This window comes from Erpetoichthys calabaricus, chromosome 3 (assembly GCF_900747795.2).
Source record: "Erpetoichthys calabaricus chromosome 3, fErpCal1.3, whole genome shotgun sequence".
NCBI classification, from domain to species: domain Eukaryota; kingdom Metazoa; phylum Chordata; class Cladistia; order Polypteriformes; family Polypteridae; genus Erpetoichthys; species Erpetoichthys calabaricus.
In genome coordinates this window covers 263,923,964-263,950,410 of record NC_041396.2, presented here as the reverse complement: position 1 = coordinate 263,950,410, position 26,447 = coordinate 263,923,964, and the positions used below count along the sequence as shown (strand labels likewise).

The 26,447-nt window shown below is 40.2% G+C and overlaps 1 protein-coding gene across 1 annotated transcript in view; it reads left to right on the top strand.

Annotated features, from left to right (window-relative positions):
• Positions 1-26,447, top strand: part of dnah2 (dynein, axonemal, heavy chain 2) — a 518,592-nt gene that overhangs the window by 136,344 nt on the left and 355,801 nt on the right. Inside the window, 2 exon segments of the mRNA XM_051924101.1 lie at positions 9,154-9,354; positions 19,115-19,271. Coding sequence (XP_051780061.1) covers positions 9,154-9,354; positions 19,115-19,271 — 358 coding nt within the window.

Below are 26,447 nucleotides of genomic sequence, written 5' to 3'. Positions count from 1 at the left end.
TGTTTGGCTATAATGGCAGGTTATTCATACAAGCGTCTGTCATAAGACAGGATGCAGTAAGCTGACCTAGGACAACGTGTCCGTTAGATACAGGAAAGATGACTTTTCTTTCTTTAGGGCCCAATCTGCAACGTACACAAAACAGAAACGGTTGGCCGATTTGTGCAATAATAAAATAAATGTTTAAGTAAATGACATTATGATTTTTTATAAGTAAGGGGAAGGGGGAGGGAGAAAATATAAAAAAGCCGACTGAAAAGCGGAACCTCACTCTTCTGCCTTGCAATGCATGAATCCTATTCAGTCACGGGTGCCTAAATAAAGACTGAATTGATTGAACTAGTCCTTTCTTCCTCGGGGGTTACACACATAACTGGGGTCAAGTACATGGGACCTTAGCCTTGATCCCCCCATTTGTACTATTGCACATTACAGTATATGCATTGATATGGTCTGAGACATGTTGTTCTGTCAGTTTATGCATTGTCTGGTGTTTGTGATCGGAACAGTTTATGGTAGTTAATGTATTGCTTGATATCTTGGTAGGATGAAAAAAACTTGGCAGGTGTTTCTTTAGTAATAATAATATATTTTATTATTATAGTGCCTTTAATGCATTTTATGTATTATGAATATAAGCATACAGAAATAAAAATTATAGAAAATATGTTTTAGAAATTGTAGAATTAGTAGCAGTTAGATGCTACTGGAAGACCTATGGACGCAGGCAAAAATGGACTTATAAAGAGACAATTTCTATTAAGAAGAATATATATACATTAGGCCTGGGAAAGTTAATACGTTAATTTTTGCGATTAATGTGTCCAGTTTAATACGTTAAAAAATACTATCACATCCAGGGCTGGCAATGAGGGCATCACCTCATTCTGGTGTTCATTTTCTTGATTTATACATACTGACATAGATGCAAGGGAGGGTGAGGAAGGGGGTGGGGTGGGGGGTGTTATGCTAGTCCTGGTGCAATGCTAGAGTAAAGTCCCGAAGATAAAAATTGTGCTGTTTTTTTTATTTCACATATCTATAAGAAGATCAAATCAATGTCATATCATATAAGTGCTAAATAAGTAATCTTTGAGTGACACTAAAACCAAAATAAGTGCTGACTGCCCTCATATAATAATAAAATTCTACAAAACAGAAGTGTAATGATTATCTCTACCTATCATTCCAATTTACAGTATCTTTGCTAATTTATGCAAAGAACGCAACATAACCATCCAAGTAATGCATGGTGTCAGTTTTTAGGCGAGATTGCTAAGCTGCTACGGAGAACTTTTTGCGTGCCAGAAGCAAAGGTGTACAGCAGTATTTTATAGCCTTTTATCTGTGGTGGCACACATTTTGTAACCCAAAAAATCCCAAGGAGCACCACGATTCTACCAACTACAAAAACATTAAATGTTACACTTGTGGTAAACTTTCTGAAGGGGACTACCGGCCGCCAAAAAAATCTGACTGGTGCTCACAGACACAGCACTTAGTGATTACTCCTATGCCCACTGCCCCTCAACTCTGCAAGAGTCACTGATGAACTTGCACCCTGGCAGATGGACCCCCGACACGTCTCCTGGCAGTTTAAGTGCTCTCAAAGTGCCGTGTCTGTCAAATAGCGATTGCAGAACTGCTTTAATGTCGGCCTTCTCAACAGTTCTTGACCACTTGAGGAGTGTGTCTCTCTCAGGTCAGGACCCAGGGGCAATACTCTGTTATTTCTACAGTGCACCAGTTGTAAAACACTTAGGTAGAGTATAATAATCAAGTTGTTGATGCTGATGAACAATTGAGGAGGGTATTTGTGGAGTTTTAACACAAGTTTTAATGTATGCCCATTTAGGAGACGCTTATACTTTGAATTAAATCAGTCATTCGGCTATGCATTCAAAATTTACATTCGTTTTGATTGCATGTTAATCCTCTGAAAACCTTCTATTACGAATTACGAGAGGTCCTGAGCACAGTCCCAAAAAATACCAAAAATACCCAGTAGAGGGGATGAAATGCTCAATCTAACCTAATCTCAGCCCTGACCAGTCACAAAGAGGGTCATGAAGAATCTTTATATTATAAATAAAAAAAGTTGTATTTGTGCAAAAAACAATGCTATGAGATGCAAAATAAGCATTGAGGAGCATCAGAGGCCAAAGGAATTTCCTGAAACAATAAAGGCAATCCCAGCCAAACAAAGTCCTAAAACATGAATCCATAGAGTAGTCAAATCAGAAAGATCAGAGGTCTAAAAATCCAGTAATCAGAAAATAATGAAAAGAGCAATGAACAACGGAGAGCTCACCAGCCACCTAGGGCATTCAATGAATTGCAAGGAATTGTGGGTTTTAAGGCCTGAGGGCAGTGCCTTGCAGTGTTGGGCAGGTGGCCCAGCTTCTTTGTGGACCACCCATAAAGCACAGGGAACATAGCAGAAGATACGTTGACATAGAAAAACTTAATAATCCACTTTCTTGACACAAAAAATGAACAAATGAACAAAATAGACATAAATGAAATATATCAACAAAACATAAAACCTCCCAAAATTGGCACATACTCCAGAGAACCCCACACATTTAATTTGATTGAGCATGATCTCTTAGGCAAGGATGTGTGGAATTAAACTGAAAGAAAGCCAGGTTTGCTGTTTTGGCAAACTGATTTACTGCATAATCCATCCAAAAACTATGTGCACAAAATATTGTTTAAAGGATGTGCATGTAAAAGCAACCAAGACGTTCCGAGTTATTTTCATTTGTGTTCCAAAACAATGACCAGTTTGCTTTGCATTTTAATGCTGTTGGTTACAACATCACAAATAAATGTGAAAAAGTCTTTTGTAATTTGTCTTGGTTTCAAGCTTTATATCAGTAGAAGGTCATTTTATTTAGGTGTGCAGACTTTTGATATCCACTGTAACTATTTTTATATTGATGTTCTAAAAACACTTGAATTAATTTCAAGCATAATTTATTAATTGAAGTATCTAACTATCTGCTATGAAGTATCTTACATATCTACTATTTAATACTGTGTGTGTTAGTGTTTGCGTGTATGTGTGTGTTTGTCTGGTACTGCCAAGCAATCTGATTGGTCATTTTCACTTTGATCTGATTGGTCAGTTTGGCTTTGGTTACTCAGTGTTATAGATGGTGACACGATGCTTTAGATAGATAGATAGATAGATAGATAGATAGATAGATAGATAGATAGATAGATAGATAGATAGATAGATAGATAGATAGATAGCTAGATAGATAGATAGATAGATAGATAGATAGATAGATAGATAGATAGATAGATAGATAGATAGATAGATAGATAGATAGATAGATACTTTAGGGGTGCAAAGTTCAAATCTTGATTGTGACTGATTTTTTTTTTTTTATACAATGACACCCAAGTGAATACCTTACCGAGCTGGGTCACTAAATACTAATGAGGCACAACCTGAGTCAAATTCAAAGACAGAAAGTATTCACAAGAATACAAATAACCTTTTCACAGTGAGTAATGGAGGCCCTTCTACCATTGGTGGTAGTCCAAAGCAGACAGGAGGTGAGCAAGTCACCTGGGAATGACAAAGTCAAAGAAGCAGGCTCTACAGGAACGTAATCGAGAAAGGAACCAACGAGCCAGAGAGGTTGAGGCCGAGGAGATGCGTTAGAGGAACACTGAGGGTACACGTGAGGCATGAGAGGTTAAAACATATGAGGACATTAAGGAGAAGCGCAGAGGGACAGGAGGAAAGCTATTTCTATATTTATTCTACAGTTTTTCCTGTCTTGAACAGGTAAGCATAGCTAGCATATTATAAAACAGCAAAAATTCTTAATAGGCCAGAGCAGTGTTTAACTCTGCTGTCTCTCAACTCCTTTTTAGAGTTTGCCTGGAGGGTTTTGCACGGGGTATGTCCCAAGTTAACTGGCTTGGTGTGAGTGAGGATGTCATTCTGTGAATTGGATCCCCATCTACTTACTGTAGGTTTAGCTCCTGCCTTTGAATTCCATCGATTCTCTATTTGTATAGGCTAATTTGAAAAAACAGTGAAAAAATGAAAATCCTCAAAATGTCAGAAATGGTATTATATTTGTTTTTTGTTTTTTTTAATTACATATTATTTCTGTGCAATTTTATATTTCTCATTAGTAATTATGACAGGTTATGTACTATATAAATGATGAAAACTCTTGCTACTAAGAATTTATTAGAAAACATTTAGTGAATTAATTGACTCCATAACTAGTTTTAGCATATCGAAGTATTTTGAACTTAATTAAACCTGTAGTATGTGCAGAAATAATTTACTAAACATAAAATCAAAATGCTTAACAATGATTCTACCATCCTGCAGGGCACAATTTATTAATTGCTAAGCCACTGCCAGAAAAGTATGAGCTGTGAAACAAGGCAGTTTTATTAGTGGAGACCAAATTAACAGTCATTACATTTTGTGTACTGTAAATTTAGGCGTAGGCTGCCATCTAGATTCTTGTATCGGTTGCAGCAGTCTTTCTGTCTGACATATTGTACCCAAGAAACAAGAGAAAAGCTGCAAAAAGAATTCCTCCATCATTCAACTAAAATTACTGTATACCATTCCTCTCATTCTCTCCGACAAGCCTGCTGTCTCTGGGATCAGGTTTTCTTAATTACATAACACAATTGTGTTAGAACAAGAAGACAGATGAAGCTCTCCTGAAGACACAAAAATGCCTTTTGAGCTGAACTTACGTAATAAACATGCCACAGGTTGCTTATTCTTATTGTAAGTTCTTCAGATGTCAGGTAAGAAGTGGTCTGAAAAGAACAAAAGCAGGCAGCTGTTATCGTCACCCTGTGTCTAGGTAGCATGAACGCTTCTTTCCGTTAATTTAACTAAAATCCCAAATATTAGATATAGAGAATTTGCATGTATTCACTGGTCGGTAAGCTCATTTTCTCACATGAATTAACTAGTCTTTAATGTGTGGTTTTGTTAAAAAAAAATGAACATCAGTACTTTAAACTCTCAATGCCAAACAGACAGTGCTATGAACAAATACTCACTTCTTTTGTTTTGTTGCAAGCTCAAATGCAAAAGTACCTAATTGTAGATTTTGTCAAAGTAGTCAGTAATATCTGTAGAATGAAACTTCTGACATGCTTTACAATATTCTTATACATAAAGCTGAATGTGTGTTTATGTGCTTGTCTGGTATATATATCTACGCAGTTGAACCTGTCTATGCCAAATTTGGCACAGATTCACCATTTAAACAGGAAAAGCCACTAGTCATTTTTCATTCAAAAAAAATTCCCCTTGAGGAGGTTTATTCAGTTTCTGCACCTGTGCTTTATAAGTAAAATTCCCATAGGAAGCATTTTCGGGACTTCACACAAGTATGCAAAGTTGCTCCCCATTGTGGATTTAGTGAAATTTTGGATTTGGGCTGACACTTTTCTTCCCGGGGAATTTATGTGGTAATCACACCTGCACTTTATTCCACCCTGGATTGTGCCAGGTACCCTTGTTAGTAATTTATAATTAAAAAAAAGTCAAGGTACATTCAGTTTACTTGTGAGTTTGTTCAACACTTGACTTCACTATTGGTCACTTCATTTGGCTGACATGCTTTCAGAATATGCACAACTGTTTATGTAGGCCATATCAAAATGTGTTTTGGAAGTTCACAGTCCATGATAAGGAGGCTGAAGTCAGAACTAAGAAGATCCTTCATCACGCAGACCGTTTTTTTATATATTTGACTAATTGGACTGGATGGCCCTGACGAGTAACTCAGTGGCCACTCTAACAGAACTTCCTAAGTGGCTGTGATGAGTGAAGGTCAAGGATTTCTGTAGACCTTCACAGATATACTCTGTCTACTATGGTAGGCTTCAGCTTAAGGTCACACTGGAGATCCTTTACACACTGACAAAATTACCTGGCATTTTTAAATAAAAAAATTAACTCTTTAATATGAGTGCAAGGTGTTCTGCCAAGTCAAAGCCTAACAAGTTTCTTGTTCAATGACACTCTATGCTCATCTATAAGCATGATTGTGGCATTATGAAGCTATAATTTCTAGTAGCAAAACAGAAAAAAGAGAATAAATTCTTCATAAGAGCCTACTTCAGTCATCCAAAGCTCTTAGAACTAAATGGAAATTCACACGACAACAATCTAAAGCATATATTAGGAAGGCCCCACATCAAAAATTCTACTGACAAACCTGAAGACCTTAAGTTAAACAACAATTCTCATCTCATTCTCATGAAGGACAAGTCTGCAAAAATGTACTAATACAAACATGCACCAAGTCAGCGATAGATAGATAGATAGATAGATAGATAGATAGATAGATAGATAGATAGATAGATAGATAGATAGATAGATAGATAGATAGATAGATAGATAGATAGATAGATAGTTTTTCTATCTATCTATCTATCTATCTATCTATCTATCTATCTATCTATCTATCTATCTATCTATCTATCTATCTATCTATCTGTCTGTCTGGCTGGCTGGCTGGCTGGCTGGCTGGCTGGCTGGCTGGCTGGCTGGCTGGCTATGCTAAGAAGTAAACGTTTTTTACTACCAGACTGGGGAATCTCATTTTATAAAACTTTGCATGGATTTGAGAGTAAAAACATGTGGAAGCCAAAAAAACCTTGCATACACCCATTTCTAAGCAATTTATAAATCACAATCACCTTGTAAATGTACATACGTGAATGCCCCTCAAGCACTACCCTGAAACATCCATATGTGGTGCATGCTAATCAACCTCATACCTATGCAATCATGATGCTGTAGAAGTGCATTGACTGGTCGAGCAGCTCCTTCCTGATTCGTGAACAACCTGACACCTTCTTTCAAGAGTATCTGAATTTTTTTTTTTTTGGTATGTACACCCACACCCATGTGAAAACTGGATGTAGCACCTCACCAGTTGGTTAATAGCTTCCAGCTCAGCAGGCAAGCTGAGTCAAGCTTGGCTGAGATACTTTTGTCCTGTCAACCAGTTTCCTGAGAAGTAACAATAGGTAGCTGATATAAACTGATGAAAAAAAGAAAAAGTTCCTCAGTGTAAATGCATAGCATTGGCCCTCTTAAAAGAAAACGAAACTAAAGGGAACTAAAATACAGTCTGTAGATCATATACCTTGTTTTTGAGGTGTAATATGTTTCTCATTTCTACGCACATTATTATAATGGCTTGGTGATATGAAATATTATGAGTGTAAATCGTTATTTGGCTGTATTTACTTGCCCTTGATCAAGGGTGTTGTCATTTCTCAGTTTCCCTGAAATGTAGGCCTACTGATGGGTCAGAGTTGCCGTACACATTTGCACGTCCCCCTGTTAAGTTTTCTTTCATAAATCCTGACGTTTTTTAGTGGAAAGTTACATACGCCCTTAAAGATAGGGTGAGAAGCTCAGTCATCCGGGAGGGGCTCAGAGTAGAGCCGCTGCTCTTCCGCATCGAGAGGAGTCAGATGAGGTGGCTCGGGCATCTGATCAGGATGCCTCCTGGACGCCTCCCTGGTGAGGTGTTCCGGGCACGTCTAACCGGGAGGAGGCCCCGGGGAAGACCCAGGACACGCTGGAGGGACTATGTCTCTCGGCTGGCCTGGGAACGCCTCGGGATTCTCCCGGAAGAGCTAGAAGAAGTGGCCGGGGAGAGGGAAGTCTGGACATCTCTGCTCAAGCTGCTGCCCCCGCGACCCGACCTCGGATAAGCGGAAGAGGATGGATGGATGGATGGATGGATGGATGGATGGATGGATGGATGGATGGAAGTTACATACACACATTTCGAACATCTTTTTCTGCATATACAAGCTTTAGAAATGAGGCCCCAGGAGATGAATCAGACAAAATCATGGTCAAACGACAGAACACTAAAATTCAATCCTGATAGACAGAAAAAAGAAAAAAATGAAGCCAAAACAGAACCAGGCATTTACAATATTTGCAATCACTCCTAAGCATAGTGAAAAATGTTTTGTATTTATCCACAATCTTGGACAATGCATGTACTGTGCCTTAATAAACTGTCACGCCAGTGGCCTCAACTGACATGTCTTTCAGGACTCTGCCTCCCCAGTAATAGATTGTTGCATGGTAGCAGCATTACTACAAAATGTCATTTTCCATAAAAGCCAAGATATTGACATGAAAAGACAAAAAGTTAACAAAAAAAGGCAAGTTAAGTCAGGAATTTAATTGTAAATTCTCCAAAATAGCCAAATTGAAAAAAAATGTAAGAAAATATGTTTAGTTAACACAGAAAAAATATTAAAAGAAATCAAATGAAATCGCCCATCAGCACAAGTCACAGGGTTCACTCATTCATACTGGGCCAATTTATAGATGCCAACTAACCTAAAGAAAGGGGGAACTGCTGAATAACAGTAGCAGTCAGTCAGCCCTGACAGTGTGGAAGTGGTAATGTGATATGGGGGTATTCTGTTAAGGTCTACAAATTAAAGAGCAATAAAGTACAATTTCAGTCACCCTAGGTACCTCCTCAACAAAGCATACCCATCCATACTTAAGGAGAACATTTAAATTCCACACTGCTAGTGACAAGGAGCAGAATTTGTTGTGCTTAAGGACATCACCACCTCTGTGGCACTCCTATCACAGGGACCCTCAGTATGTCCTGTGACATAAAAATCATAGTAAATGCTTGCATTTTCTGGAGTTGCTTGTTTCAGTACAGGATTGTGGTGTTTTGGGCCTTAGTGCTTATGGGTGACATGTCTGGAGTATTATGACTGAAAGTGCATGTGCATTTTATAGTGTCCTTTTCCAAGCTGCTTGGCTTTTTTTTGGTGTTTCTACTGCCAGCCTCCTTTGCCATTGCTGTGATCTTGGCAAAGTTTCATAATAAATGCCTGCTGTCCTAATGACTGTTTTCTCAAAGGCATCTGTGGCGAAGCTAGGATGACACCTACAGTTTTTTTTTTTTTCGTAATCATGAATTAATTAACAGTGCAGTAACATATAAATCCTTATTCATCATACCATTGGAGAAAGGAAAAAGAAAAAGAATGCAGGTTTTGGTCTGTGAACTTTACAGTCCCACTTATATAATTTAAAATGCCATAACTTGAGTACTGAATTCTGCTTCTTTGATGTTTATTCTTCAGATATGCAGAAGTGGCTAACAATGTCCAGAAGGAAGAAACAGTGATCAATATACAGTTTGTGTTACTGGATTGCTCACCTCTTAAGTTCTCACTAGTGCAACACTGCAACGAGTGGCAGAATAAGTTCACAACTCTGCTGAGTGAAATGGCCAGTAGCCGCCTGGCTGAACTTCATCACTTCCTGCAAGAGAATGCTGCCAAGTAAGTGCAATGAATTTTGGATTTCTACAGATCTTGTGTATTAACATGATGGCACTCTTCATCTGTGTCCAAGCAAACTGTATTTAATATGATGTCCTGTCACAGTGAACAACATCCAAAGGTGCTTTGCTACCTACACAATCTAAAGCCTCCTATATGATTGTTTCTATAGATGGTGCAGTGCAGTTGCAGTGTTAAGCAGCCCGTTTAGGACAGCACACTGAGTCAGCGGGAGGCTACAGGCCAATGTCTGAACCAGGAGGTCACAGTATGTTTAGAATGGTAATTGGGAAATGCTGGACACAACTGCTGAAGATGTAGTAATGAACAGAGAGACATAAAGGCATGCCATCACTGTTTTCTTCCCATTTTCTCCAAAATAAAGAAATACAGTTTTTTCTTCTAAACTGTAATAAGATTTTAAAATTCCATTTAATCTGTGCACTTGTACATTCAGGATACATTAGTAAGATCTGTTTAAGATAGCTTGTACTTGCAGGGGGGCTTCCTCAATAACATGACTCATTCACTTTCCCTGGGAAGGACAACTAAAAAGCATACGGCGTGAAAAACATTGCATTTTCTCGCTCTTAGGGGGTAAATGAAATCTGCTGATATAAAAAGGATTTCTTACTGCACAGCCTTGAAAATAACACATTTGTAAATGCCAAATCTGCTGGCTAAAACTGAAATGTTTCAAAAGACAAAGAAAAAAAAGGATTTGTTCAAGTTACTTTAATTTTAAAATGCATGCCATCACTATTTCTCTGGCTTTTTGTGTGGGTGAACTCTTACTCATGAAACACTTGAGTAAGACTCCCTGCAAAGTTATTTCTGTTTTTTTTTTTTGGTACTGGAGTAAGGGGAGCTGGCGGTTATTGGGCTGTGCTGAACTGTGCCCATTCTGTTGTATTTCTTTTTGTCCCCTTACTTATTATTAGTTGATCAGATTGTGCCTCCTGAGCCGAGGTTCTTTGCATTTATGCCCTCATGTTTACTGCCTAGGATGCACTGAATAATAAGAAGACATACTGTATGAATCATTTGACTGGCACACACAATGGGACTTCTTTCTAACACCTTTCTACCACTTATAGTATTGATGAGCATTTATGGCTTAAATATTCTGGCCACATCATTTTTGGTTTCCACACTATGTCACGGTCCGTTGGTCAGGTGATACCACTTGACCATTTATCTGATGCAGTTCAGTCCAGTAAACTCAAATACCAATTCATTAATCTTAAGGTGCTAGAGAAGTTCACACTGTTTACCTTGTCAACTGTCATCCTCCAACAAATGTAGCTGTCGCGTTTCACTTTGTGTGTGTTTGTGTGAACATTAGTGCTTAGTGTAACATATTAAACAGATGAACACGTGAGAGGGCCGAGTGTCCACTTGTCCAACAACAGACTAAATGCATAAATTCAGAAAGCCATTTGATAATTTGCCACTTGAGAGGTTGGGCATCAAACTAAAAGAAGTGGGAGTTCAGGATGATGTTTTTAGATGGGTGCAGAATTGGCTTAGGACAGGAAGCAGAGGGTGATGGAGTGAGGAACCTCATCAGAATTAGCCCATGTTAAGAGTGGTGTTCCACAGGGGTCAGTGCTAGGGCTGCTGCTATTTTAATATATATAAATGATTTAGATAGGAGGGCGGCACGGTGGTGCAGTGGTAGCGCTGCTACCCTCGCAGTAAGGAGACCCGGGTTCGCTTCCCGGGTCTCCCTGTGTGGAGTTTGCATTTTCTCCCAATGTCTGCATGGGTTTCCTCCTCTTGCTCTGGTTTCCTCCCACAGTCCAAAGACATGCAGGTTAGGTGGATTGGCGATTCTAAAATTGTCCCTAGTGTGTGCTTGGTGTGTGGATGTGCATGTGTGTGTCCTGCGGTAGGTTGGCGCCCCTGCCCGGGATAGGTTCCTGCCTTGCACCCTGTGTTGGCTGGGATTGGCTCAGCAGACCCCCCGTGACCCTGTAGTTAGGATTCAGCAGGTTGGAAATGGATGGATGGATTTAGATAGGAATTTAAATAACAAGATAAATGGATTAGCAGATAATTTGGAATCAGGAATATCATTACAGAAGGACTTGGATAGCATACAGGACTGGGCAGATTTGTGGCAGATGAAATTTAATGTCAGTAAATATAAAGTATTACACATAGAAAGTAAAAAATGTTAGGTATGCATACAAATGGGTGGTCAGAAAATCGAGAGTACACCTTATGAGAAGGATTTAGGATGTCATAGTGGGACTCTAAGCTGTTGACTACCAGACAGTGTTCAGAAGCCATTAAAAAGGCGAAACAGGAATGTCAGGTTATATAGCACAATGTGTGGAGTGCAAGTCACAGGAGGTTTGCTCAGCCTTTATAATGCACTGGTGAGGCCTCATCTGGAGTACTGTGTGTAGTTTTGGTCTCCAGGCTACAAATGGACATAGCAGCACTAGAAAAGGTCCAGAGAAGAGTGACTAGGCTGATTCCAGGGCTACAGGGGTTGAATTATGAGGAAAGATTAAAAGAGCTGAGCCTATACAGTGTAATAGGATGGTGGGTATGTCAGGACCCAGCCGGGACGCCTGCTAGGAAGGACCTGGAGGTGGTCTATACGTCCCCCCAGGCCTACGAGGGGGCAACCACCCCTGGATGATGAGGGGACCACGGGGATGGAGCAAGGAGGCTCAAACCCACTGGGGCCCCATGGCCACCCGCCAGGGGGCGCCCCAAGTGTCGTGGAGCCCCGGGAGATTGACACTTCCGCCACACCTGGGAAGGTGGAGGAATGACCTTCCAATGACACCCGGAGGGCTTCCCAGGTGCAAGGGCAGCACTTCCGCCACACCAGGAAGTGCTGCCAGAAGAGTGTCATCAGGCACCTGGAGCACATCCGGGTGGAAATAAAAGGGGCGCCTCACTCCAATCAGGGAGCTAGAGTCGGAAGCGGGAGCAGGATGAGGCTCCCGTGAGGAGGTGGAAAAGGCGGGCCCCACGGGACAGTGAGAGAGAGGTCCATGTGAGGGTGATTGGTGCTGGAGCACTGTGTGTTGGGTGGACTTATTTGTAAGAATAAACGTGTGTTTTATAAAGACATGGTGTTTGTCTGATGGTGTTGGACCTGAGCTCACAACAATTTAAGCAAAAGAAGATTAAGAGGGTGACATGATTGAAGTGTTTAAAATTATTAAGGGAATTAGTCCAGTGGATCAAGACTGTTAACTTTAAAATGAGTTCATCAAGAACACGGGGACACAGTTGGAAACTTGTTAAGGGTAAATTTCACACCAAACATTAGGAAGTTTTTCTTTACACAAAGAACGATAGACACTTGGAATAAGCTACCAAGTAGTGTGGTAGACAGTAAGACTTTAGAGACTTTCAAAACTCAACTTGATGTTTTTTTGGAAGTAATAAGTGGATAGGACTGGCGAGCTTTGTTGAGCTGAATGGCCTGTTCTTGTCTAGATTGTTCTAATGTTCTAATGTTCTAAATTAGTAAGGGCTAAGGCACCCCAGAGCTTTATTTTCTCTGCAAGTTTAACCTCTGGATTATTTGTTCGTCCTCTTTTGCATTGCTAACTTATCATGTGTTATGTTTGGATGATTTTTAAATAATATATGTGAGAAAATTAAAACTGAATTTCTTTAAAATTTTATAACTAATTGGCTAAAACTTTTATATGTGTGGATATACAGTACGTGCATAAGTCACTGGGCAAATTATTAGGACCACTATATTAATAATTCTTTCGCTCTCAAAACAGCCCTCAGTTCTTTAAAGCATGGATTCCACAAGTTGTTGGAAACATTCTCTTTGAGATTCTGGTCCCATGTTGACATGATAACAGCACACAGTTTCTGCAGATTGTCAGCTGCACATTCATGCTGCAAATCTCCTGTCCTGCTACATGCCAAAGGTGTATCTTATTACGTTCATATCTGGCGATTGGGAATGCCACTGAAGAACACTGAACTCATTGCCATATTTCAGGAAACCAGTTTGAAATGACATTTGCTTTGTGCCATGGTGCATTACCGCACTGGAAGTAGCTATTAGAAGATGGGTAAATTTGTGAGCCATGAAGGAATGCCCAATGATATTCAAATATGGGCTGTGACATTGTGAGAAGTGATGATTGATTGGTATAATTAAGCTCAAAAATATGGCAAGAAAACTTTCCACCCACCTGTTAACAACCCTTGCCAGCTTAACCATCTGATTTGGGTGGCAGGAATTCCATGCTGTTAGTGCCAAATCAGACCCACCTCCTGTGTGCAACATCAGCAGAAATTGAGATCTTATCAGACCAGGTAGCAGGTTACATTTTTCAAGGTCTCATAGCTGTCACTTATTGATGAGTCTCGTGCCCACTGCAGCCTCAGCTGTTGTAAACCCCATCCCGCCACAAACTTCGACGTGCATTCTAAGATGCCTTTTCTTCTCACTACAAGTAGTACGAGTGGTTATCTGACTTACTGTAGCCTTACTGCCCACTCAAACCAACCTGGCCATTCTCTGAAGCACACTGGCCATTCAGCACCAACAATCATACCACAATCAAAATCACTGAGATGACATTTTTCTCCCCATTCTGGTGTTTGATGTGAATATTAACTGAAGTTCCTAACCTATACTCTGTATGATTTTATGTATTGTGGTGCAGCCAGATGACTGGCGGATGAAATAATGCCATAGGTAAGTAGGTGTACAGGTGATCCCAGTGATTTCTCAGTGAGTATATGTTTATATTAAAAAGCACTATGAATATGAAAAAGCCACTTGTTATTATGATATAAATTCAGTACTACAGTATTTGCGTAGTTGTCTACAGTATATAACTCATTTTTTCTATGTTTATGCTAAGATCTTTCCTAGTTTTTATAGTGCACTTTGAGCTGGGTCCAATATATGAAATGCACTGTATCCATTATCAAAACCACCTAATTTCAATCTCAAAATCATTAAAGCTACAGCTACCTTATCTCCACAGTCTCACAAAGAAGGCAAAACCTAATCTTGGAAGAACTGTGGGTCCATTGTCATATTGAACACACTTTTTTGAGATGTGGGAGTAAACTTGCATACACTTGGCAGACTTCAGCAGGCACTGCGTTTTGAATTTGATGATGCCCAAATCATTAGATTCATGAGGCAGCCATGTTAACCACGGCCGCACTGTGCTTTGTGCATTGGCATTGTTTAGCCCTTAGGAATGTACAGGCAGACTACATTTTGAAATCATTGTTTTTCTATTTCCAGTTCACTGTCTTGGTGGAGCTTGCTTGTGTCCCGTCAACTTTTGGTGTACTTTATTCTCATATCATTAAAACATTTATGCTAAGCACATTTGTTACCTATAAACTTGCCTGTAGTAAGCAAATGTGGATATAATCATGAGTGTGCCCACTGATGGACTGGGCAACTCCTTGAAGGTGGACTTTTACTGTGTTTCAGTTGTTGCTGTGATGTGGTTTCCTGCAGCTCATAATGGATTAAACTGGTTCATATTCTATTTGCTATTCTGTTCAATCCCAGCAAAATCACCCACAAAACACCTATAGACAGACTGCGGCACATAAAAATTCCACAGAAAGTAATCTTCAAGTTCTGCTAGAAATCCATTTGTCCATCCATCCATCATTTTGCTTTATAATAAGAATGTGGGGCGTGATAGGCTGTGAACGTGGTTACATTCTATTACAGGGCACTCATACAGCATAACACATAATTACAGTGTCAGCTTATGCGAATGCACACTGACATTACAGCATGTTTTTGACTTCAGATGGGATGCCTATCTGATTATAGGGAGTAGTACTAGGGTGTTGTACCATGTTAGCCATTATTAATGTAGTGAGAAGTCAAACAAAATGACACCTTTCCTTGGCTAACTAAAAAGATCACAATATGCAAGCTTTCGAGGCAAACTCAGGCCCCTTCTTCAGGTAAGATGTAATCAATGATTACAATGATTACATCTATCCTGAAGAAGGAGCCTGAGTTGCCTTAAAAGCTTGCATATTGTAATCTTTTTAGTTAGCCAATAAAACGTGTCGTTTTGCTTGACTTATCACTATGATTATAGGGAAAAAATTCAGGATCTACCCAAATTCCTGAAACATGGTTTAAGGACTGTGAAGCAATATAAAAACAATATCCACAGTCCCATTTGGTAAATATAAAAACCGAAGTTTTAAAAGTACATACAGTGCATCCGGATAGTATTCACAGCGCATCAATTTTTTCCACATTTCGTTATGTTACAGCCTTATCCCAAAATGGATTAAATTCATTTTTTTCCTCAGAATTCTACACACAATACCCCATAATGACAACGTGAAAAAAGTTTACTTGAGGTTTTTGCAAATTTATTAAAAATAAAAAAAACTGAGAAATCCCATGTACATAAGTATTCACAGCCTTTGCTCAATACTTTGTCGATGAACCTTTGGCAGCAATTACAGCCTCAAGTCTTTTTTGAATATGATGCCACACAGCTTGGCACACCTATCCTTGGCCAGTTTTGCACATTCCTCTTTGCAGCACCTCTCAAGCTCCATCAGTTTGGATGGGAAGCGTCGGTGCACAGCCATTTTAAGATCTCTCCAGAGATGTTCCATCGAATTTATGTCTATGCTCTGGCTGGGCCACTCAAGGAGATTCACAGAGTTGTCCTGAAGCCACTCCTTTGATATCTTGGCTGTGTGCTTAGGGTCGTTGTCCTGCTGAAAGATGAACCGTTGCCCCAGTCTGAGGTCAAGAGCACTCTGGAGCAGGTTTTCATCCAGGATGTCTCTGTACATTGCTGCAGTCATCTTTCCCTTTATCCTGACTAGTCTCCCAGTCCCTGCCACTGAAAAACATCCCCACAGCATGATGCTGCCACCACCATGCTTCACTGTAGGGATGGTATTGGCCTGGTGATGAGCGGTGCCTGGTTTCCTCCAAACGTAACGTCTGGCATTCACACCAGAGAGTTCAATCTTTGTCTCATCAGACCAGAGAATTTTCTTTCTCATGGTCTGAGAGTCCTTCAAGTGCCTTTTGGCAAACTCCAGGCGGGGCTGCCATGTGCCTTTTACTAAGGAGTGGCTTCCGTCTGGCCACTCTACCATACAGGCCTGATTGGTGGATTGCTGCAGAGATGGTTGTCCTTTTGGAAGGTTCTCCGTCCACAGAGGACCTCTGGAGCTCTGACAGAGTGACCATCGGGTTCTTGGTCACCTCCCTGACTAAGGCCCTTCTCCCCTGATCACTCAGTTTAGATGGCCGGCCAGCACTAGGAAGAGTCCTGGTGGTTTTGAACTTCTTCCACTTACGGATGATGGAGGCCACTGTGCTCATTGGGACCTTCAAAGCAGCAGAAATTTTTCTGTAACCTTCCCCAGATTTGTGCCTCGAGACAATCCTGTCTCGGAGGTCTACAGACAATTCCTTTGACTTCATGCTTGGTTTGTGCTCTGACATGAACTGTCAACTGTGGGACCTTATATAGACAGGTGTGTGCCTTTCCAAATCATGTCCAGTCAACTGAATTTACCACAGGTGGACTCCAATTAAGCTGCAGAAACATCTCAAGGATGGTCAGGGGAAACAGGATGCACCTGAGCTCAATTTTGAGCTTCATGGCAAAGGCTGTGAATACTTATGTACATGTAGCTTTCTCAATTTTTATATTTTTTAATAAATTTGCAAAAACCTCAAGTAAACTTTTTTCACGTTGTCATTATGGGGTGTTGTGTGTAGAATTCTGAGGAAAAAAATGAATTTAATCCATTTTGGAATAGGCTGTAACATAACAAAATGTGGAAAAAGTGATGCGCTGTGAATACTTTCTGGATGCACTGTATGAGCACATTGCAACAGGCACAGACAACATCAGGACCGTAAAATGTTTTCAGCAGGCCCATCATGGCAGCCATATTTCAAAACAGCAAATGGAATTGAACAAGCAGATATGTTAACTGGTTCAATTTTTGTCTATTCTAAAGTAATGAACTTTATATCCTTAAAAAGTAGAATTATACTTGAATTCATTTTATCTTTTTGGCCACACAAGAGCTTATTATTCTTCCTAAGGCAAATGCAGATTCTGCATAATGGCTTCAATTTTTTGGCTTTATTTCATACTACTGTTTAAAGCTGATCCTCCAGCTAGGACATTGGCTATCTCTGGGTCTATGGTTCTTGAGGCTGATCCTCCAATTCGCGGTGGACCACACAATCTCACTGAAATTGCAAAGTTGGTGTACAAGCTGAGGGTAGGGAAGGCTGCAGGTATCTGTGCTATACAGGGTGAACTTCTCCAGGCTGGTGGTAAGGCTATCCTCCTGGCACTGCAAGCAATCTTTGCTTCTATTTGGAAAATGGGCATCATCCCAACTGACTGGAAAACAGAACTTGTTTTCTCTGTCTGGGAAGGGAAGAGTGATCGCCTGGATTGCAGCAACTACAGGGGTGATAACACTGCCCTCCGTGCTGGGTAAGGTCCTTGCTAGGGTCAATAGGATCCGTCATCACTTGCTCACCTACCAGCAACTAGAGCAGTCTACAGTTTTTTTTGCTGCCTTTGTCTATTTTCACATAGAGTTCAGCTCAGTTGATTGAGCTGCTCTGTTGGACATGGCCGGCATGCACACTGGTACTGTGAGTGCTGTGTAGAGTGGAGGCAGAACCTCTGTGTTTTTCTCAGTTGATTCTGGGGTTTGTCAGGGGTGTGTTCTTGCTCCTACTCGGTTCAATGCTTGCATGGACTGGGTGTTGGACAGGGTCATGGGGTCCAGCAGCTGTGGGGCTTCTCTTGGTGAGGACAGTTTCATTTTTCTTGACTTTGCCGACAATGCTATGATCTTCTCAGAGTCAATGGAGGCTCTGATCGGGACTTTTGAGAAACTGAGCGAGGAGCCTGAGTGTCTGGACTTGTTAGTGTCCTGGATAAAAACCAAGATCCAGGCATTTAATGAACTCTTAGGCACGGCCATCAGCAGTGTGTCTGTCTACAGAGAGAGTGTCAACCACGTTGAGAGGTTTACTTACCTCGGCAGTGACATTCATGTATCTGGTGACTCTTCCTCTTCCATGAGGTTGCTGGAAAAGGATGTGTGGCGCTCCTGATATCTATGCAAGAGGGTTATGGTCTAAGTCTTTAGAGTCCCTGTGCTTCCTGTTTTCACTATATTGTTGTGAGACATGAACACTATCCGGTGACCTGCGATGAAGACTGGACTCCTTCAGTACTGTGTCTCTTCGGAGAATCCTTGGGTACCGGTGGTTTGATTTTGTGTCGAATGAGCGGTTGCTCATGGAGTCCCGGATGAAGCATATTACCTGCATTGTGAGGGAGCATCAGTTATGACACTACGGCCATGTGGCGTGATTCCCCGAAGGTGATCTGGTTTGCAGGATCTTCATTGTTAAAGACCCAAGTGGCTGGATCAGGCCAAGGGGATGCACACGTAACACCTGGCTGCAGCAGATATGAGGTAATTTCTGGATGGTGGGACTGGACCACGTGTGTGCCTGGGGGGGATGTCAACCAGTATCCCAAGCTGTTTTGTTGAGTGATGGGTGTGGCAACACTCTTTAACCGTGCATGCTCCCCAACCTGACCTGACTTATACAGAAATAGAATAAATGTGTTTGTATGTCATTATCAACACACTTTAGCTTCACATTCTTCTTCCCACAGTGTCATTTAGTTCTGTCAGTGTTACTTGGCTTAACATTTTTAAATTTTTCAAATATATATATTTTTTGCAGTGTCAGTAAGCCTCCACAGACTCTGATGGAGCTAGGAGACAGTCTGAAACTCTTGGAGTTGCTACAGTCTGAGTTGACAAAGACAGAGGGACGGATTCCACCTATCCATGAGCAATTTGCAATCCTGGAAAAGTATGAAGTCCCCATAAGTGAGGACGTAAGTAGCCCATGTTCTTGACATTTCTTTCTTGTTTTCCCATGTACTCCATTAAAACTCTGCTCATGCTGCTCTTCACACTAACAACATTCCCAATCCCCCTTTTTGTATGCTTTTTTATTTGTTCTCACAGTCCTATGCCTCATTGAGCAGTAAAGTCTTTTTGCTTTGTTCCTTATTTCTCATACTTTTGATGAATGTGGGTACTGAAAATGAAGTATTAGGCTGTTTACAGGAATACCCAAGCAGATAGTAGCAATCTGGATGATACCAGAAGCTTGAATGTCAAGCAGACAATTATACTGTACAGTAAATAAAAACCAGGAACAGGTTGCCGTGTCTACCTTCTTTATGGACTTTATATGTCACATGAAAAAAAAAGAAAAATAGATCACCTGAGGGAAAGACAAAGTCCCTAAACTGAAACTGAAAGGGCCAATAAACAAAGATGATGCTTAATACTATGGTGTGCTTGAAATGTAATACTTTAGTTTTATCCAAGTGCCACTTTGTAACCCCATCCAGAGTTTTTAAAGGCAAACAACAGATGAAAAATACCTAAAACTCAGTGTTTTATTAAATAGGTTCACAGCCAGACAGGGTTCACATATCAAACCTGAAATAGAGCTGCCTTACTTGAGCCATACTATCTGGGTTGTGTCTATCATGCTTCACTGCATGTAGCGTCTCTGGAACTCGCCTTCAGCTATTCTCAAGCTATGATTTCTCCCACTCAGTGAATTTTTGCACCCCACTGCCTGTTCTGGGAGCATGTGACCATTTATACCTTTCATGATAATGATCATTCCTGGGATTCACTGATTGCTGTAAAACTTTAGTGTACACCATCTAATACTGCCTTGTAACATGAAATGGAAAAGATTGCACGTCTGATCCTTCTCAACTGTTTTAGAAGCACAGGGTGTACTTTGTATCCACAGTCTAATTAAGCATATCACTCCTATTATAATAAAAAAAATCTTGCGATGAGACAAGACTTTTTGGAAGAAAGAAGAGACTTTTTGGAAGATTATGTTTCTCGTGTATGGGGATGCAGATGTACAATTTACTATTTTACATTACAGCGATAGTACTAGGGTGTTGTACCGTGTTAGCCATTATGAATGTAGAGAAAAAGCCAAGCAAAATGACACCTTTTTATTGGCTAACTAAAAAGATTACAATATGCAAGCTTTCGAGGCAAGATCTTGCCGAAGAAGGGGCCTGAGTCATTTTGCTTGGCTTTTGTCTACATTACAGGAAGTAATTAACCATATTAAAAACTATTAAAACGTAATGATTTGAATGTAAATTATTTTTCATGTTGCGTTAAGAGTTATTTGTTGTATAATATGATTTTTGTTCTGTTTGGCTTTGAAATTAACAAGCAAAAACATTTTAGACTTACACTTTTACTGTAAAAACATCCATCCATTTTCCAACCCGCTGAATCCGAACACAGGGTCACGGGGGTCTGCTGGAGCCAATCCCAGCCAACACAGGGCACAAGGCAGGAACCAATCCTGGGCAGAGTGCCAACCCACCACAGGACACACACAAACACACCCACACACCAAGCATACACTAGGGCCAATTTAGAATCGCCAATCCACCTAACCTGCATGTCTTTGGACTGTGGGAGAAACCGGAGCGCCCGGAGGAAACCCACGCAGACACGGGGAGAACATGCAAACTCCACGCAGGGAGGACCCGGGAAGCGAACCCCAGGTCCCCAGATCACCAACTGCGAAGGCAGCAGCGCTACCCACTGTGCCACCGTGCTGCCCACTGTTAAAAACAATTTTTTGAATTAATTTTCATCAATATCACATTGAACACTCCAGACAGCGCTGTGTAAAGGTGATCAAAAAGCACAAGTCAGAGGGTGAAGACAAGAAAATATCCAAGGTACTGAATATCCCTGGGGTCCAGTTAAATCAATCATGAAGAAATGGAAAGAGTGTGGCACAGCTATAAATCTGTAGAGCAGGCCGTACACAAAAACTGAGTGATTGTGCAAGAAGGCAAGTGAGGCAGGCCACCAAGAAGACTCTGATGGAGTTAGAACCTTCAGTGGCTCAGATTCGAGGACCTATACAACATTCCTAATCCCCCTTTATTAGATTTTTTTTTTATTTGTTCTCACAGTCCTATGCCTCAATGAGCAGTAAAGTCTTTCTGCTTTGCTCCTTATTTCTCATACTTTTGATGAATGTGGGTACTGAAAATGAAGTATTAGGCTGTTTACAGGAATACGCAAACAAATAGTAGCAATCTGGAAGATACAACCCATTGCCCAGGTTCTTCACCTGTTGGATCTTTATTGGAGAGTGGCAAAGAGAAAGCCACAGTTAAAAAGTACACATGGTATCTCAGGTAGAGTTTGCCAGTAGTCACATGGAAGGCTCTGCAGTTAGCTGGAAGAAGGCTGATGATGAGGCCTAACTGACTTAGTGCCATGTTGGACATAATCCAAACACCACATTATAAAAAATACACTATCTGCACAGTGTAGCATGGTGGAGGCAGCATCATGCTGTGGGGATAATAATTCATTAATAATAATAATTCATTACATTTATATAGCGCTTTTCTCAATACTCAAAGCGCTATCCACACAGGGAGGAACCGGGAAGCGAACCCACAGTCTTCCACAGTCTTCTTACTGCAAAGCAGCAGCACTACCACTGTGCCACCTGTCTCTGCTGCAAATCCTAGAAGGCTTGTGATTGTAGAGGGTCAAATGAATGCAGCAAAATATGTAGGAATATCCTAGAGGAAAACCTGACCTGTACCTTGGAAGACAAGACCCCATGGGTAAATGCTAAGGAATGGCTTCATAACAAAAATGTTAATGTCCGGAGTGGCCAAGTCAGACTCTAGATCTCGATACAATTGAGAATTTGTGGCTGGACTTGAAGATATGACAAGTACATTTTGAGATTTCTTACAGTAGCTTAATTTTATGATAAACCTGGGGTCCCTTTCTTAACTCTTTGAGGGTTGAATATTTTTTCCAAAAACTTAGTTTCTGAAAAGCAATGATTTCACACAGAAATCAACATAAAACGTCTATTGCTGCATGCTGCGGCTTCCAGTTTGCCAAGAATGTCTTTGCGTGGCTGGGGCAGCACCCCTCATGTCGCAGTGCATTGCAATCTGGTTTCTACCTCTTATCATTGTTAAGTGGCAGTCCTCCTGGCGAACATTGCTACATGAACCTGTTTCAGCACCACGATTAGCTGGTGACCAGTTAGCTGAAGCTGAAGCTGATACCTCACATTCGTTTTCGAACATTTGTATCAAAATCGGAGTCTGTCAAGTCATAGTCCAGTTCAGAGATAACAGGCAAAACTTTGTCCACGGAGTATTTTGCTTTACGCATTTGCTTTGATCTCTCGCCATTATGTCAGTGCCATTTTTGCTCTTGTTTGCTCCTTACTAGTCACACGAGCGCAGGAAATCTCGGTCAAACCAATGAAGCTAACTTTCCTTCTAGCAACAAGAGTCCAACTAAAACATAATGGTTGGTTTTGTCACAGTTTACAGTTGATTTCCATCCTCATCTCCTCCTTTTGACAAAAGTCGACATCAGCCCTGAACGAGTTAATAAGAAGTGATCTTGAAATTGAAATGGGCAGATTAGTATTTCCAGAAATCTACCTAATTTCAAAATCAGAAATGAATAGAGAAATCCGAAAATGTATGTTCACTTGTTAACGTCTTCATGGCATTTCAAATAACAGTGCTGTTGCCTCACAGGTTCATGATCCTGGGTTCAAATCTGGGCCTGGTCATTGTCCATATAGAGCTTCAGGTGCTCTAGTTTTTCTCCCACAGCCCCATTTAAGTGCAGGTTAGTTGAATTGCTCAGTGTGTGTCTTGGTGTGAGTGAGTGAGAGGGCCTGGGATGAACTGGCATCCCCTTACAAGACTGGCTCATGCCCTGTACCCAGCATTACTGAGATATCCTCCAGCCCCACAACTCTGAATTGGATTGTCAGGTTTGGGAATCTGATGTTACCTTGTGGATTTATATAGTATCTTCAAATGTCAAGATATCTTGAAAATGTGTTAAAAGTAAATGGGAAATTTAATTCAAGTCAGAATTTTACATCTTGAATGCATCTGTGAAATCTTAAAATGAAATTTTAGAAATCTGTAAATGATTTCCTTTGCCATTTTAACATACCATACGTACATTTCCAATCTCTCAAAAGAATTCAGATGTTCTGAAATAACACCGTGCTGAAAAAGGCATTTCGAATATCTCTAAATACTGAATAGCTGAAATAAAAAGGAACACATTCTATAAATTCCTAAAATATTGTAAAATGTATTTCTGATATCTCAAATGTAAGTGAATTTCTAGGAATCTCAGATAGATTTTCAGATATGTTTAATCCAATTGAGATATCATTGAAAAGGCTTCCTCAGTTTGAAGTTTCACTAATGTAATTGTAGGTTTCTTAAAATAATTTCCTTCTTAAATTAGATGGGGAGTCTTTTTCAGAAGGTGGCGCAGTGGGTAGCACCGCTGCCTCGCAGTAAGGAGACCAGGGTTTGTGCCTCAGGTTCGTGCCTGCGTGGAGTTTGCATGTTCTCCCCATGTCTGTGTGGGTTTCTTCCATGTGCTCCAGTGTCCAAAGACATGCAGGTTAGGTGGAAACTATGACACTAAATTGGCCTGTGGGTGATTATGTTTGCCCTGTGTTTGACTGGCACCCTTTCCAGGGTTTGCTCCTGCCTTGTGCCCTGTGCTAGCCCCGCTACTCTGGACTGGAATAAGCGGGTAGAAAATGACATGACATGACCTTTTCAGAAATTAATTATTTTTCAAAGAAAAGTTGCTTTTAAATATTTTGAAATTGAAATAGAGCACAAGAATTAATTTATCTCAATTCAAATGGGACATAGTGGTGGCTCTGAGGCTAGGATCTGCACCAGCAACTGGAAGGCGGCTAGTAAATGCCAGAAGTAATTCCACTCTGTTGGGCCCCTGAGCAAGGCCCTTAACCTGCAATTGCCCCATCCTGGGTATGACGTTAATCTGCATCCAGCCCTGCAAGCAGGTCCTCCAACTTGCAGGGAAAACCTGGGGGTTGGTGGTAGGACTGGCACTCCAGCCACTGTAAATAAAACCTCACACTGGGCCACTCCATTTGAACTAGGGTGCTCAGGTCAGGCGTTGCATGGCTGCACTCGGGTCCTAATTTGAGACCCTGAGGTGGTTCGTCTTTGGGTGCAGCAATTTGCTGTGTAAGTGCATGCTCCCAACCTCTCTGTCTCTCTCTCTGTCAAATCAAAAGAAAATTAATAACATTTGAATTTTTTTTTCTCTTACCTGAAAAATAAATCTTTTTTATAATATCTCATCACATTTTAAATAATCTTAATTGCTTTTCTAAACTAGGGGGCTTTGCCCCCTGCTCGCTTCGCTTGCCAACTCCCTGCCCTGCAACTTTCTGTCTCTGTCACTCACGTATGTGGATTTCACTTTCACCAAACAATAAAACTTCTAATTCTCACTGATACGCCTCTTCATTGGAGAGAAACACTACTTTTCCCTGATGGCAACACGAAATAGACGACTTAAAGTTTAAATCCACATAATATATTCAATCTCTTTTCGCTGTTCTGTTATTTCACCGAGTAATAATTTTCATTTGTTTTTGCTAATGCGATCTTTACTATCCTTTTTTTTTGAGTCTTTCGAATTTTCGTACTTCCATTACCTCTAAACCTGCACTGCATGTGTATTGCGCCAATGTTTTTGAATTCTTTACGACGTTCTACTTTGCCATCGTCTCACGAGACGTGAAAGTGTCTCTCTGAGAAAATCGCGTCTCGTGTCCTTCCAAGATTTTTTTTATAATAGAGAGATATTACAAATAGTTTTAGATAGAGTTACCATTCAGGTCCATTTCCTTGAATAAATTGAATGAGTTTGGAAAAGAGTGAATCATTTTGCAGGTAACTTTCTGTTCATTTATAGATATTTCAAATATATTTCAAGATATCCTTAAATAACATCAGGTTAGTTTCAGGTAAACTCCACAATATTATAAAATATCTTCCTCTCTCTTTTAAGATATATTACAAGAGAAGGTGGAAGGTAAGGCTTTTCAAAGGAAATTATTTTATGATATTTTAAAATACATGTATAGTATATCAAAAAGAAGACAGAATTTATTTTAAATAACGTCAAAATGTGCTTCAAGATCTCTGAAAATGTTAATCTGACTTGTCAAAATAAATTGGATTTCTATCAACTAGCAGTAGTCCTTTTCTTTGGCCTGAGAAGCACATCGTACTTAGTGATAATTGATGAATGCAAACCCATCCAGCTCACCTGCTTGGTGAGAACACCCCTTGACAATTTAATTTCAATTTCTTTTCATCTTGTATTTTGTGAATTATAGAGCAGAAGTTACAAGTTTTTGTGCTCTGTATTGTTGTAAAGTATTCACGTAAAAGTGACACAGCAGCTTAATTTTCTCAATAAAATGTGTTTCCAAATGTAATTGGCATTACAGTAACTGAATATTACAGCTATATTTAATCCAGTGATTAATCTACATTTTATAAAGCCCGTCACATCAGGCGCCATCACATTTATGATTTTCAAAGGCTCGAAGAATGCTATATAAAGTAACACAAGATAACTAGATTATAAGAGCTTTACATTTTTCTTGATGTATGCAACAGTTGCTTAAATTTTAAGTCATATTAATCTGGTATAAAATACCTGTACTGTGTGTTACAAAGAAAACATTTGCTTTATTCAGAAGATTTATTTATACATACCTTTGGTCACAAAATCACCAGTCTCAAGTGTATAAGAATCCATTGCTTTCCTGCTTCTTCTTGATCCAATTTTTCACATGCAGAGAGGTGGACAACCAAGCATAAAGCAGGAAGTTTAAAAATGTGATAAAACTTAAAAAAAAAAAAAAAAACTGCATCAAATCCAATCATGTAAACGGCACAGCTCAAATGGGTTTTTTGTTCCAGGCTCCCGTCACGTTTTCAATGGGCTTACCATTTCTCCACCAGTTTCCTTCTTTGTGTTTCGTTATTTGATGGAGATGCTGAAGGTTTTATGGTAGCAAGCAGCTGTCAGTAATAGCGGATAATGACACATGCATAAATTCTTTTTATATAAAGCCTCAGACA